Below are 17,024 nucleotides of genomic sequence, written 5' to 3'. Positions count from 1 at the left end.
TTTTTGTAGCCACTCTCTATCAAAAAAGAGCCTATTTTCCAGAACCGTTTGGTGGACAAATCGACAGGTCATTTTAAGGTTCATCTGAACACCAAGTTCTACTGCCATTATATCATGGACTGGTATAGCGAGAACATATTGCATTTTAAAATAAGTTCGGTACAACTACTTTCCTGAAAAACACTCTTCTTATTATCCTCGCTATCAATTGCTGATATTACAGATTTAAAAATAAGAGAAATTATTGAACAGTTAAATCACTACCGATATTCATGTTAGGTCTCATTCTCGCCTTTGTTAAATTATTAACCGAAAACAGGCACAACAATGAATGACATGCGATAATGCAGGCTCAACAATAAAAATAAATTTAAACCTAACCTTTTGTTACGATAAAAATACAGTTCTTGTAATTATTAACACCTAAGTACAATATACGTATGATATATTATGAGTTAATGGCATAGATAATTAATTATAGATACGAGGCACGTCCAAAAAGTAAGTTCCCTTTGGTAATAAAATTGTGTACAGATACAGAAAAATTATTTATTGCACAAAATTCTATAACTGCCGAAATTCTGCAGGCATTTGTCATAGCGTGGCACAAGGTTTTGTATACCTTCTTCATAGAAGTTTGCCGCCTATGTCTTCAACCAGTTGGAAACAGTTTCTTTCAGCTCGTCGTCATTGTTGAAGTGTTGACTGCCAAGGAAAGACTTGAGATGTAAGAACAGATGAAAGTCGCTAGGAGCGAGGTCAGGCATTCAGCGCATTCAGAAGACGAATCACCTCTCTCATTTCACAAGCGGCGGGATTTTCAATCAACACCGACATTGTAAACAAGCACAACAAAGCGTACGTGACTGACAGCGATCTCCAAATGGCGCACGTTTCTTCTCCTTGATACAGAGCGTATACTGCGCATGTGCGGAACTGCGATCGCAGCGCTGCAGCGGAGATAAATTGAAACGGAACTTACTTTCTGGACGTGCTATGTAATTTAAGTATTAATGGCATAGATAATTAAAGCCCTTAGTTCGTTAATCCATAGACGCTTAAACCCGGGCACTCGGGAGATTTGGCAACCCTCGATAGCACCTTGCATAACACATCGGAACTATCGTTAGTTTCTAAAACAAAACAATACGCTGCAAATAATAAAAATAAAGTGCTTTTACAATTGTCATCTTTATGTTTTTCAGTTATATACGACGAAGCAAATTAATGTATATAAATTTTCTCTACTTACAATAATAAACCAACGAATCCTTTCAAGGGTATCAGACCCCACATTACACCAATTATTATTCCTAATGCTTGTCTGGCCCAATAGATCACGTCCAGGAATTCCTCCTAGAACCATAAAACATAATACATAAATAAATAAATAATAATAAAAATTTACAACTTTTATGTAAATATATAAAGTACATAAAATTTATACAAACCTCAACGAAACAACGATTTATATTGTAGAGAGTGCTAAGCTTAGTTATAGGAGTTTAATGCATATTACTACAGACCCAGATGTTTAGGCACTGAAAACATGGAAAACAAACATATAGGCACTTATAATTCAAAAAATAGGCAGTAAAATAGTTACTAAAATCGAATATGAAATATTAAAGATAAAAATTCAATGAAATTAAGCCATGAGTAGTGTTCAAATAACCTAGGAATGTACACAGTGTCTCTACTAAATTTCAAGACTGTCAACCCTGTAAGATAACCGCTGGAGCCACCAAGTAGTTATTGTATGTAGCTTTTAGTACCGAATGTGTTGTGCATTGTGTGAAGAATTCACGAATTTATGTTCCGAATTTCGTGAGTTATGATGATTTCAGTGAACTGTGTTTTCTCCGTTCGTCATGGATAGTAAAGTGGAACAAAGAGTAGCCATCAAGTTTTGTGTAATCTTGGCAAAACAACCACGGAGACCGTGGACATGATTCAAACAGGTCACAACAATGAGGCTCTTCCTCGACCGAACATTTTTGTGTGGCATCGTTGTTTTCGTGAACGTCGGGAGGCGGTCACAGACGATCTTAGACCTGGAGGTCCGGCAACCTTTCGAACTCACGAAAAGGTTGAAAAAGTACGGGAGAAGAGGCTGAAAATCGTTATCAGTCCCTCAGGATGATTGCGGAGGACTTGAACATTGGTATGGATACTGTTCGGAAGATCGTGGAACAAGATCTACAAAAGAGGAAGATTTGTGCACCACAGTCTAATAGCAGATAAAAAAAAGAAGAACACCGGATGTTGAGAAGTGAGTCTAACCGGCCGAAAATGACCCAGAATGATTTAAGAAAATCATAGCTGGTGATTAATCACTCTTTCACGTTGAAAGCAAGACATTTTGACTCTATTTCAGACAATCAAATGGCTGCGATGAAGGAACTCAAAACTGTCGAACAAGAGGACTTCCAGAAAGGAATCCAGAAAATATATAGCCAAGCAGGCTTTGCCCAAGTGGGCCAGAAAAAAAAGTTTTTTTTTTTCGGGTTGCATTCATCTGAAAAAAACCCACCTGAGTTTTTGAGCTTTTTGTTAGTACAAAGAGCACTAGAAAAGTTTTGCAATACAACAGAACGGATCATCAGAGAAGTTTGCAAATTAGCGCGTGTTTAGACATGTTCAAACCTGCGCTGTAGAAGCTACAGTCATTGTCTTAGTGTCAGATGATTTTCAGCTACGTTAGTGAAAAGAGGCGAAGGTGTCGTCGTGGTCAAAAACTGAATACCGGTCGATTCTGCGCTACAATCTTGCACGTGATTTAAGTGTTGATCAGTGTTTGGAGGAAATGACTCCTGTGCAAGGGGAGGATTGTCCTCATCGTACAACGATATTTAGGTGGTACAGAGAGTTTCTAAAAGGAAATTTCAGCCTTGACGACACTCCAAGGTCAGGTCGGCCATCTTCATCTGTGACTGGAGAAAACACTGCTGCAGTAAGGAAAATGCTTGAGACAGGTGGACGGGTTACATACCATCAAATAGAAGTATGCTTGGGCATTAATGCACCAGCAGTTCGTGTTTTTCTCCGCGATCATTTTCGAGTTAGAAAGCTTTGTACCATTTGGGTATTACATTACATGAATCGACCGATAGGCAGATGGCACGCCGTGGCAGATGGTGGCACATGGTGCTGTGAAATGTTGAAATAAAATTAAAATGGAAAATCTTCGTCTGTGAACCGTATTGTTGCAGTTGAGAAAACTTGTCTCTCTATTAGTATGACGTCCCAATTAAGACTCAAAACAAAGTGTGGGTGTTAGAAGATGAGGAGACCCCCGTGGCTGTTCGAAAGTGCACATCAGTGAAGAAGTGAATGCTGATGTTATTTTCTAGTGTTGCGAGGAATTGTTGAACGAGTTGTCATAGAAACACAGAAGACAGTCACAGGGAAGTGGTATACCGAGGAATGTCTGTCAAAAGGTTATGGACACATGGTTTCTCCACAACGATTTTTCAATTCTCTTTAGGCTTACTTCATACAAATTCAGGCAGGCAAAAAAAAAAGTTACCTTGACAGCGTCAGATGTTATTGAATTTAAGAGACGTTAAAATTAAGAATAATGTAAGAAATTTTTTTTTGTTTTGTCAAAAAAAAAATAAAAAATAAAAAGCCTAGCCAAACATACAGGCCGACAAAGATGGCGCTTGGAACGCCATTTCTCAGGTGCGAATTTCTGCAAAATATGAAAACGCTCCATCTCTGGAGCAGTTCAAATTGTTTTGTTGCTTACCTTAAAAGATTACAATTTACTGACTCGAATGATATCCTCCGTTTGAAAATGTGCGTCCCAGTTCTTGTGCTGTAGGCTTCTGAAATTTTCTTTTGAAAAATCAAAAATAATATTTGTTTGAACAACTTTTTTTTCCTCCTTTCCTTGTTGATCTGTACTACGTAGTACTACAAAGGAGAACTTCTTTCTTTGAGTTTATAAGAGAATTTATAAACAACTCAGAAGTTTTCCACACATTAAACCTATTTCTGTTACCACATTCTCACACATTGGTCTCACGAAATCAAAATCTAGTCTTACTTGACATTGCACTTCAATTCTGCGTAACGATAAATAACAGATACAGCTTTCAAATATATTAAAGCTTCCAAATGTGCAAAAATGAAATGAAATGAAATCTTTAGTTTTACGTCCCAGGAGTATGCCGGTGAGGCTAAAGGAGACAGTGATTATGAGAAATGAATGAAACGGTGGAATGAAGAAAGTGGGAGGAAACGGGAGAACCCCGAGAAAACCCACGAGCACGGTGTTTGTTCACCACAAAGTCCACACGACGCGAGCTGGGATCGAACCAGGGACCAAATATGCAAATTCAAAACATTACAGGTTCCAAAGCATACCACTTTTGTGCATCCTACTAAGAACTGAAATCAGCAATTTAATAAAGTAAAAATGTATCCAACTTCATCAGAATCTTCTTTTCACATTGAGTGATGCCTTCCTGTTTGAACCTACAGGAACTGAGGCATTCACAATCTTTAAAGCATCGCGAACTAGCAGTAAGCACTGGTGGTGGTGCTTCTGGCTTGCAGATGGAAATCCATATCCAACAGTCGGTCCATGTGATAGCACAAAGTTTATAACGATTTTACTAAACTCGCAACTGATATCTATAACCTCTGCAAGTCACCAGTCAGTCATACAAATAGATCATATCCCTCTTTGTAGATTTTGAAGCTGAATATTCTCCTGCTGGGTCTGGACAAATTAAATTTCTTATTTCTTGCTCTTTGATGTTCGTGTAATATAATTTTACCCATAAATACGACTCCAGACATGAAACTTCTGAATTTTTTTCACAGGAGTAGTTTGGTTGGACCATTCTATTTTCTGTGTATAACTTCATCAATCTTGTAAAATCCTCAGCATTGTAAATTGTACCTGCACTTGGGCTGGGAAGATTGTTTTATAGCGGGGTACTTCAGCAAAGTTCCCTACACCATCGCAAGGCCTTTCCCCATGACCAGTAACACTGTATACCCACTCTACTGGCACAAACGATTTCGTTAACTCAAACAATAGGTAACGAAATTTGAAGTGGGTAGGAGTACCATTAGACAGGATATTTTCTGTTGTGATTGCAATTGTTGAAGAATTTTACGTATTGTCAACAATGCATGTGTTGAGTCATGTCCCCTGTCATCCCGTATAACTGACATACCTGTGTTCTTATTTTAAAAATATACAACTTCTGAAAAAACTGAAACTTGGTCATTACTCCAGTGATACTTTTGTATTTCTTGTGGTAGAATCATACAGATCAGTTTTTAGCAAAATCACAGTGAAACACTAAACATAGCTTTTCAACCTCCACATATCCCTTCACTTACGCAATGTTTTGTTGTTATAATTTCTTCATATGTTGGTGTGTGTGTGTGAGTGTGTGTGTATTGATGCTTCCTGCATTTCCCAAGTTCGTCAAAAAAGATATCAAGGGCAACAGTTTTCTTAATGAGTTCACTTTCCTCTCACGTCCGATATGTAACATCAGAAAACTCACCTGCTATATTTTGCAAATCAAGTTTCTGTAAGGCGATACCTCCTTTTCCAGGGCATACGTCATTTTCCTGAAGCGATCAGGTCTCCCCTGTATGATACAGACCACTAACGACTTCACACGTCCAACCGAGGTACTCCATACTTATTACATATCCACCGTCACCGACGCGCCTGCTTCTTACGAACGCACCCCCTCGCTGCCGCTCGGCTGACCCTGCTGCGTTCATGCCTTGATTCGGTTAGATAGCATTTGTGCTTTTTTTAGTGGCACAAGTTGGTTCGTGTTTTATTCTGTAGCTTTTATCCCGTACGTCCACTGTACGTTCTTTTTTTTTTTTTTTTTTCGATTTTCGTGTTGTGTGGCGATACAGCACTAATGCCCAAGATTATTATAAAGCAAGTATTTTAGACATTGAACGAACTGGCCCTCCTAACCCACAATACAACTTAAATAACATTATTACTATAATAAATATTTACCTATGCTTAATAATTTAAAAATGACAACGTAACACACAAACGGCACCAAATTATATTTGTAACAATACGTCACGACTACCAATTAACGAATTAGACCCAAAATTTATTTCTCTGAAACAAGAGAGAATTTTCTACGTAATGGGGCCTACTTCGACGCCTTTACTTTCCGCGCTATTCACCTCCCTTTGCTTGTTTAAGCTCTCTCGTTTCCCGGTATCGATCCCAGCCCCCGCCAAGTGAACTTTGTGGTGGACAAACACCACGTGCGTGGGTTTTCTCGGGGTTCTCCCGTTTCCTCCCACTTTCTTCATTCCACCATTTCATTCATTACTCATCATCACCGTCTCCTTTAGCCTAACCGGCATAACCGTGGGACGTAAAACTCAAAGATTTCATTTCATTTTTTTCGTTTCCCGATAGGCGACGAAACAAATCCTCTCAACACGATCATCTGGTAAAGATGTAAAAGCCACAATACAACAAATGTGTTCCAAGCATCACACATAACTTTTATCCATAACAATTCAACACAGTGACTTAACCTTATAATCTCAGATTTTAATGAAATTTGGTACCAGGGTGGATTGATTTAAATCAGTCTGATTTAAATCACTTGATTTTTTTAAATAAAAATCGTTGATTTAAATCAAATTCCGAAATAATTTAAAATGAAAATAAGTAAAGTCACATTTCTGTTCTGTTATTTCGATTATGGAAGATGATAATCATAATACAATGAGACTCAAATGTACAGTATGTATGTACACCATAGTATGAAAACAAGTGTCATGCAGAGGATGATTAGGGAAAATCCCGTTTTGAACGGGTAACAGGGCAATACAGTTTTCTTCTCTTCGTTGGCAATACAGTTTTTATAACTTTAGGCAAAATTGATGTATTTCGTGCCGTAAGCTAGTTACAATTTTCTTAAAAATATGCCCCTGCCAAATATCAGTAACTTCTGTGGAAAAAAAGTGTCACATTGATAAGCGTTGCTGTACTTTTTCCTTAACGCTTAACCTTTTAAATTATATCACCTATTTTTAGGTGATAGGATAAAATCTTCATTATTCTATTTTAAAAAGTACCAATAAAACTTTTTGCTTCGTTTTATCAGGACTGAAGGCATTGTAGAGCATTTTACATATGCTTTCACGCCTCTCTGCGTCGAGACATAGGATGCAAATTTTTTTTGTTGTGCCTATTTTTATTACTTTTTGGCGGGCCTAGATTTTGCATTCAGAAGACTGAAATTCTGCACACTCGTCCAGTGAACCCTTAATATTTTTCAGATGATTTCAGATCTCTGCGTGAAAACAGGGGGTCCAGAGGAACAAAAATGTAAAAAATTAAACAAAAGTAGCTTTCTTCGCGATTTTCCCGCCTACGATGGAGACATATGAATGGTACCATCTGAATGGCGGTTCTATTCTGAAGAGAATGATATGCGAACCATGATCTGGGGATATTATTTTTCGCGGGCTTACTTTTGCATCTAGAAGTTTGAAATTTTGGACACTTATTCACTTCATCCCTTAGTATTTTTCAGATTTGTTTCAGATCTTTGCCTTTAAACAGAGGCGGTACAGAGAGGTAAAAAGTTAAAAAAAATGCGATATTTCTTAACAGAAAATCACTTTTTTCGTGATTTTCAAGCCCCCAGACAGCCTACACGATGGAGACATTTGAATGGTACCGTTTGAAACTCTGTTTTATTCTGAAGATAATAATGTACAAATCATGATTCCAGGATAAATAGGGATGTCTGAGGAAATTTTTATATTACATCCGGGTCATCTGGGGTATTGTTGGGATGTTCTTAGCTTATTGTTAAATATTTTTCCCGCCCTTACTATTCAAGATAGAAGCTTGAAATTTTGTACACACATTTAGTACACTCTTAGTATTTCCGTTGATTTTGAGATCCGTGCGTTAACACAGGGGAGTCCAGAGGGGATCAAAATTTGAAAAAAAAAAAATCAGAAAAATTCCGACTTTTCTCAAAATTTTCCGCTTCAGGGATATGATAGGGAAAATGTGAATGTTACCGTTTTAAAGACTGTTCTATTCTGAAGAGAATGAGGTATGAACCATGATCCTCGGATAAATAATGATGATGCTTGACTGAAAGTCTATAATTTACCAAAAAAAAAAGCAATAATTTAAAATTGATCAGAAACATTGTTTGGGATTGATATAGGTTAACGATTGGAGATTAATTCAAAATTCAACCCCAATACTTTCACTTAAATGGCACAATTGGCATTTAATACTAATTCGTAATGCTTTTTCTGCAGTTCGCGACTTGTAGCATACGAAGAGAAAAGATTTAATTTAAATCAAAAAAATCGATTTAAATAAAAAAAAATCATTAAAAATGATTTTTTTAAAAAAATAATGATTTTTTCCACCCTGTTTGGTACATAGATGCCCTCTCGATAGACTAAGAAAAATACCAAATTTCAACCTTATATATTGACCAGTACTGAAGATAGGGCTATGTAAAGTTTGGAAAAAATGCCCAAAATAGCAGGTTCAATGTATTTTGAAATTGAAATTGCAGCTCTAATATAGCTAGCGAGTTGGTTGGTTCATGCCTTTTCCTGTGGTATACAACATCATATAGACTAATACAAATTTTTATTTTCAAAATCAAAATTTTACTTCAAAATATTTCAAAAAGGACATATTTTAAAATTTGAAATTAATTCCTTGAATAGATAATATTGTTGTAAAGCACCTGAAATATGAATTTGAGATGATATATGAATTTGAATATATCAAATTCAAAATATGAATTTGGGATGATAATGGGTTCATTGTTTAAAAAATTCAAAACTAATATTTATTTTACAAGAATACTCTGTACTAGCGATGGGTAGTTCCGGAATGATTCATTCCGAAAGAACGAATCCTTCAGAGGAATGAAAGGAACAAATCTCTGAAAGGAATCAGATTTATTTGGGCGGATTCACTTACGCGATGGATTCACTCAGGAAGTTTACGTATTGAATCAGCGAATTCGGTTGGTGGAACCAAACAACACGCGAGTGCATTGACATGAATGGAGTCGGATTGATATGGATGGGACAAAAACAGTAGTAAAGAATAAACCGACACTGCACAACAAAGAAGCAAATAATGCACGTACTGCGCATGTCTGGAAACAAGCAATCTTTCTTACGCGCCCTCGTGTCACTTTTCCGCAATATTCTAACCACCGAAATTGCTCTTCCAACTGGAGGAGAGGGGGAGATCGGCTGCTAGTCTTATCACTATTTTTTTTCTTTCTTTCTTCTAGTTTTTCACTTTTTCATAGGTGTTCAGCGTTACCAGTCTATAGATTTTTGTTGCAAGACGGATAATAAAACCATTTGCTGTAACACACAAGCTTTTATTCAAAATATTCTGATGTAATGCCCATATAACCCTACACCAGTGGCAGATCCAGGAGGGGGGGGGGGCGGAAGAGAAAACTTTTTTATTCCATATATATAAATAAAACCCATCCCAGGGTTTGAAGCTCTTAAAAGTAGCTCTAAGTGGCAGTATGACAACCCCCCCCCCCCCCTAGAAGCCGATCCTGGATCCGCCCCTGCCCTATATTAATATACAATTCGCAATTGGTTGTTTGATTAGGTTTTAATGCTTATTTCAACACCAAGATCATATGAAATAGGATTTAATGGACAAGATGGGACTTCTATTCAAGGGAAATACCCTCACCGGGATCAAACCCGGGACCACTTACACAGAGTAGGTGCATTAACAACCAGGGTTTGCCCAAGTGGGCCCAGCCCGAAAAACCCCAGTGTTTTTTTCGGGTTGGGCCCACCTGAAAAAAACCATTTTAAAACCCACCTGGGTTTTTCACCTACTTGTTAGTATATTATTCATACAATTAAGGTGATCACATTGTAAGTGATTTTTATCAGATTTTAGACTTTTCTTGGGAGAATTAGATGCTTTCACGTTAAAGTATACAACAACATTCAACATAAGACCTTTATAAAGTTCTGAATGCACTAAATGAAATTTAAAAAAAAAAAAAAAAAAAAAAAAAAAACTTAGCTCGAGATAGTTATAGAACAAATTAATGTATGGATTATGCTTATAGCCTATTTGAAGTAAAATAATCAATTTTGTACTTTAGAAAATATTTTCCGTGAATAGTACGCTCGTCGACTTGGCGACACCGAGGGACATTATCACTCATACGTTTGACGGGTTTAAGGTCATAGATGCCGGTACTAATAGTACCTATGTAAATACACACAAGGTTCTTCAACTAAAATTTAGTTTTTCAACAATAACAGTTTAATTCAGTCATTTGCTGCTATTCTCCAAATAAGCATTCTGTAGAATCAACACCAGCAATAGCGTAAAAATTCGTTTCAAATTTAAGAAGCTTAATGCTCGGGGTTCCGAAGACTATGTAACGCTTACTATTTCAAGTGCTGAGTACTAGTGGAAGTTTTGATGTACACGCCGTGAAAGAAGTACTCGGGAAATTCCCGAATTAAACGCAGAAGGATTGGAAATGAATACTTCAATAATAAAACTATTTATTTTACGCTTAAGCCTGCCATACGTCCCGTAAAAAACAGGATTGTCCCGTCTTTGGGCCCAAGTGTCCCGCGTCCCCGTAAATTTAGTAGGGACAGGGAAATGTCCCATATTTTAACTCCGTTCCATTTCTGCTATCAATATCAGCTTATTCGAAAAGTGAAAAACAAAAAAATCTGACATTGGCTGGGAATCCTGTAATTAGTGAATGAACAGTACGCTGTTGCATGTAACAGTTTCGAGGAAGTTATAACACCACCCTGTTCGACTTGATAGCGAGCGAAATTTGCAATGCTACTTTTTCCATTGCACTTGATGGAAACTCGGATACTCTCCGGAACATTTAAAAAAAGATGGCTTTGAGTGTTTCTACATTTACAAACACAGGGAAGATGACTAACCTTTTCTTCAGCAACACATTAGATAAGTTAACATGAATTATAATCTTTTTCAGAGGCTAGGGGCACAGAATTGTGCTTTGGTCTTAGAAAAATATAAATCTGGTCCTGACAATTACACACGACACAAGGAGAAAAATCAGCTTTTCATCAGATTAAACTGACGAACGTAATTTTGGCAGATACAGCCATGCAAATAAATATTGCTAAACGCGCGAAAAATATTGAAATTAGATTGTACCACTGATTTAAATAATTTGAATATTGTTTTCCTGAAAAGCATTTTTATAGCACATCTTAAGTTTTTAGGCATCTTCAGTCTATACAATTAATTGCAGGGTACGAAGAGAGGAAAACAGCTGCTGCTTAGTGAACTTTCGCCTATTACTGAAAAAAAAAAAATTAAATGAAATCTTTTAGTTTTAGCCTCACGGTTATGCCTGCTATGCTCAAGGTGATAGTGATGATGAGAAATGAATGAAATGACAGAATGAAGAAAGTGGGAGAAACGTGAGAATCTCGAGAAAACCCACGAACAAGATATTTGTCCACCACAAAGCTCACTTGGCGCGGGCTAGGATCGAACTAGGAACCCCATGCACTAGAGGTGAACGCTCTATCACTGAGCCACCGTGGCCTATTATACTTTTGTTCATAACCAGACTACAGTTCATTGCATCGTGTTGGAAAGTTGAGGAAGGGGGAATCTGAGGTGTCCCGTATTCTCATGGAGAAAATATGGCAGGTTTATTTACGCTGGAAGATGTTAATTTCATATAAGACATTTTAAAACATTTATTTATTTCATACAACATGAATTTTACCTTTGTTTTAAATTAATAGACCCCTTTTGGTATTCATATTTGGCGAACGTCAGGCAGGCTCCTGGATGACTTCATGTACATTTGTTCGTTTGTCTGCCGAGCTCCTTCATGGCTATGCGGTTAGTGTACGCGTCTTCGGCGTGGGACCCGGGTTTGCTTCTCGGAGGGAGCTCATGTGGTTCGGATTCCACGTTAATCAGTAGGTCCCGTCTCATATAGCCTCGCTGCTGAAAGGGACGTTAAACATAAAATCAACTCAACTCAACTCATTTGTCTGCCTCTACCACACACACTACAGGGTACAATTTTCGGCCTTTTAAGTTAAAATTTTCAGAATACAAGCACGAGATACTCTAAATTTCCTGTATAGATTTTGGCGGCATACCAACGTAAAATATCAAAATGGCAGCCATTCTTTCAAAACAGTGACTATCCACGCTACGAAGCACAATTTTCAGTCTTTTAAGCTGAAATTTTGACGGTGGAAGCACGAGATATGCTAAATTTGCTGTATCGATTTTCTCGGTGATCGAATGTAAAATTTCAAAATGGCGGCCATCTTTTTTTCAAAACAGCAGTAAGCAGAAAATTGTTGCAAGTTGTGACAATGACAATCTTGAAATATAAATCACATTTTAACATTTTTACCCCAAAGACATTGAAATATTTCCAAAAAACACGATGAAACTCGAAAAAAACCGTATGGGCCCAGGTGTGTTGGGCTTTTTCAAACCCTGTTAACAACTCGCGACCACGAAGAAGAAAAGTACAAGCAAGTCGAAATTTGATACAATGAATTTTGAAATGAAATGAAATCTTTAAGTTTTACGTCCAACGTTTATGTCGGTTAGGCTAAAGGAGGCGGTGATGAGATGAGTGAAATGGTGGAATGAAGAAAGTGGGAGGAAACGGGAGAACCCCGAGAAAACCCACGCACACGGTGTTTGTCCACCACAAAGTTCACTTGGCTGGGGCTGGGATTGAACAGGTGAACGCTCTACCACTGCGCCACCGCGGCCCCATTCCAGTAAAGGAACCAAACTGCCCATTACTACTCTGTACGTAGGGTAATAACACAAGAATACTTCTGTGAAAGTAAAAATGAAGAAAGAAAGAGTACAGATGATTTCATAGTAAAACTTTTCAGTAAGTAAATAGGATATGTTTATCACTTGAAATCTGAAAAAAAGCCAGCCACATTTGTTCATTTTCAAGGAGAACATAACTTGTTCCATCGGGATTTACAGGATTCACTTTTGTCAGAACGTCCACTACAGACATCCACAGAAATCAGCGTTTCTTGGATACGAGAATGTTGGAGATGGCCAGGTGGAAGAAGAAAAGTTATTTTCACTTCAAGTTCTTCTCTTTTCTGCAAAACATACCCGAACCACCAATTTCCTTCATAGGCAGCGGTGACATAGCCTGATATGTCTTCTAATTGAAGTTTATTTGGAGATTGTGACACTTCCTTTTCCCAATCCTGCAAACCATCTGAGAAGTGTTTCATCAATAATGTTGATGTAGTTTTCGGAATGAACGCATGATATTAACGTTTTCCTTTGATAGTCAATGCTTGAATGAAGCGACTTTCCAGGAACATTTCAGCTTCAGTATATTCCTCTTGGGTTAAGTAGGCAAAATTTACTTTCGTAATGTTTTCTATTGCCCACTCATAAAGTTGTCTTGGGGTTTGAGTTGAGTTGATTTTGAGTTTAACGTTCCTTTCAGCAGCGAGGCTATATGAGACGTGGCCCTACTGATTAACGTGGAATCCGAACCACGAAGCTCCCGCCGGGAATCGAACCCGGGCCTCCCACGCCAAAGGTATGTACGCTAACCACTTAGCCACGGAGGAGCTCTGTCTTGGGGTTTGAATTTGATTGTCATAGGCTCTTTACTGACCCGCCTACTCCATCGCAAGGTCCTTCTCCATGTGCTATAGCCGAGAAGTACCACCCTCGTGTCACTTTAAAAGCTGCTTCATGAAAGCAGAGGTTCAAAAAGTTTTTATTTTTGCATTGCGCGGTAGACCTGTCGGAAAAATAAAAAACCTGGTTGGGAATTTTTGAAATTTGGATGTCAGAAATGATATGTCTTTTTTTGAAAGGTGTAAACAGGAACTGTATTGTGCTCTAGGCAATCGGAAACAACTACATATTTAACATCTTCAACTTTGTTTTCCTGTTTGAAATATAAAACAAAAGGATGGGTTGTGACCTGTTAGCTTGTCCAGTGGTACCTCTATGTTTCATCTTGTAGCGCTGTGTTATAATTTTCAGAAAAATCGATAACAGCAAATTCTGATTCTTTGAGGTTTTGTTTTGTGTAGTTAAGGAAGGCTCCTCGTTGCTTGGCAATGACCTCATGCCTACCCACTGAAGCTGCTTCAATTCGTTTGGCCTGTTTAAGCTTAACGTCCTTATGTAACAGCGAGGTTATGAAGGACTGTACATATTACTTGAAGTGGCATCTGAACCACTACTCGGTTTCCACCTGGGAGAAATTTTGTGGGCTCATCGGGCTCCTTAATTACAAGGCGAAAATTAGATTCAACTAACACAGATGATTCGACATATGTGAAACAGTCACTATGAAATTCACGTGGTATTTGTAATTACGATTTGTGTCATTTTTAGTTTTTTTTTACACCAATTGTATTTTTTAATAAAAAAAAAACACCTATTTTAAACCAGCCAACCTTGCTGTTGTACCAGTGCAATATGTATTATTTTTACAAACCACGTTTATTTACAGTAACATATTTAATTGTAAAACCTGTATTAATATTATTTTAAAGTTCAAAAATACCAGCACTTTAACTTGCTTTAAGTTGGTTTTTAAAGTGCGAGGTAATAAGTACAGCCAGCAGATAACAAGTCGGTATGATATGTTTTAGACCTATTCCTGTATTCTTCATGTTAGTGTTCAGATTTATTCCCACAAGTTAAAAATAAAAAAATAAATAAATGCATTCGTGTATTTTTCAGCTAGGTACAGGGTATTAATGAAAACTATAGTGTTAGTTTTAAGTTTGTTTTTTTTTTTTTTTTTTTTTTTTTTTTTTAACAATGAGTTCATTATCATTGCAAATTCATATTTTGCCAGATGTTTTACAACAATACTATCTATTCATGGAATTAATTTCAAAATTTTAAAATATGTATTTTTCAAAAATTTTGATTTTGATTTTGAAAATAAATATTTGTATTAGCCTATATGATGATGTATACCACAGGAAAAGGCATGAAAAATGCTGTAAAATGACACCTCAACCAAGTCACTAGCTAAATTAAGAGAGCTGCAATTCCAATTTCAAAATACATTGAACATGCTATTTTGAGCATTTTTTCCCAAACTTTACATAGCCCTATCTTCAATACCGATCGATATATAAAGCTGAAATTTGATATTTTTCTTAGTGTATATGAATATTACCCCTGTGCAAAATTTCATGTCAATCTGAGGTGGTAAGATAAATTCTGTTCTCGAATTGTGTTGATTTGACCTGGAATGGCTCACCAAGCTTGTTAATTTTGAAATCTTCACCAGAAATATGCTCTGGGGTAACATTTTATTCAAACCGGAAGCTACGTTTTCTATAAAATGTGTATTATTATTATTCGTTTTAAAAAACTGCATGGAGCTCGCATTGAATCACGAATACCTCTCACATTGGGTATCAGTACTGTGTCGCCGACATACACGGTGATTATTTAGGTTCTCCCCAAAATACTTGCGATCCTGGCTCACTTGGTAGTGATTATTGTTCGAAATACAGTGTGAACGTATGCCATAAAAACTAGTGCATAAAATACGAACCAACTTGTGCTAGGTGGCCACTAAAAAGCACGAATGCTATCCAATCGAGTCAGAACAGGAGCGGAACAGGGGGCCCGAGCGGTAGCATGGTGGTGCGTCCGTAGGGAGCAGGTGCGTTAGCCGCGGCGCGTATACGCATAAACGAGTATAGCGGAAAAACAATTTATGTCAAAATGCACGGCTTATGTGTTGCACAGCTTAGGAGAGATACTACATGCCATCCAAAATGTACTAAATTAGGTTAGATGTTCCTCTTCATTTCTGTAGTTCTAATTCCTTTCTACACTTCCGCCAAACTGTTCGACTGCTTACTAGACTATGCCTTTCACACAATCTCAACAACTGACACACACACGATACTGTCATTGGGTTAAGTTTAGAGTTACCCCTCCGCTTTTTATAAAAATCAGGAAACTTTACAAGAGAAATGAGGTAAGAAATGATAATTTAAACTTTTTATTTGATGTTTAGGAATGTAAGTTTTGCAGGAGAGTTATGTTTAATACGAGAAAAGATATGTGGAAGTTAGTACTATTTGCCGGATGCGGAAGCATTCGCGGAAGGTTTCAGCAGCATGGTAGTTGTCAAATATGGCACATATGGCGAACAGGTGTAACGGATGCGCAAAATTAATGAAGAAAACCTTTTAAATTTTTGTGAAGCCCACGGAGTATTGAAGTTAAGTGAAATGTAACAATTTTTAATACTTTAAGCACTGTTTTTTGTATGTTGCAAAGTCCAAGGGCAACTTCAGACTGGAGGGGCAACTCTAAACTTAAGCCCTGTCATTTACGCACCATTTTCATACTGCCTCCTCGATTAATCATAACAAGTGTACCTCTCTGCCAAACAATCCCTTCCGGCTCCACTTATAGTACCGCTTACATTAAAAACAACTAACAACAAATACTTTCTTAACTTCAACTATTCCCCTCACCTGACTTTCACTCACTCTTCCTCACAAACCAAAATAAATTCCGGTAAATTTTCTAAAATTGGTCCGGTGATAAGAGCAGTTAATCCCTCACATCAAACGTAAACACTCTATTAATGAGTCTGTGGCCTGCTTCTAACTTTAAAAAGCACATTTCCATTAATCCTTGTGAGTTTCTCAACAACGACAATAATTACTTATGAATCGGTTAGTTTAGGTTTGGTTTGGTTTTCCCCACTTAGTATATAAGTTTGGCCCGGAGCGGCTTATCGGAACATAATCTCCTTACTATATCTAGTTATTATAAACTTTTAAAATTACAACAACTCTTTTTCTTAATGATAACAGTAATTTTAAGCGTTTAGCAAATCTTACGCAATAGTTTAGTTTAAGAGTTTCAGCGACCCTGACTTGTCACATGACAAATCACACGTTAAAATTATTTGTACATTAAGTATAAATTGGAACGT

The 17,024-nt window shown here is 37.3% G+C and overlaps 1 protein-coding gene across 1 annotated transcript in view; it reads right to left on the bottom strand.

Annotated features, from left to right (window-relative positions):
* The window catches only part of LOC145675677 (GEL complex subunit OPTI), a 57,309-nt gene that overhangs the window by 39,880 nt on the left and 405 nt on the right, over nucleotides 1–17,024 (bottom strand). Inside the window, exon 2 of the mRNA XM_081746266.1 lies at nucleotides 1,253–1,356. Within this exon, the coding sequence (XP_081602392.1) occupies nucleotides 1,253–1,356 (104 nt within the window). The remainder of the gene's footprint in view (nucleotides 1–1,252; nucleotides 1,357–17,024) is intronic.

This window comes from Thermobia domestica, chromosome 18 (genome assembly GCF_964235325.1).
Source record: "Thermobia domestica chromosome 18, izTheDome1.hap1.1, whole genome shotgun sequence".
Lineage (NCBI taxonomy): Eukaryota > Metazoa > Arthropoda > Insecta > Zygentoma > Lepismatidae > Thermobia > Thermobia domestica.
This window is presented reverse-complemented; position numbering and strand designations above follow the sequence as displayed.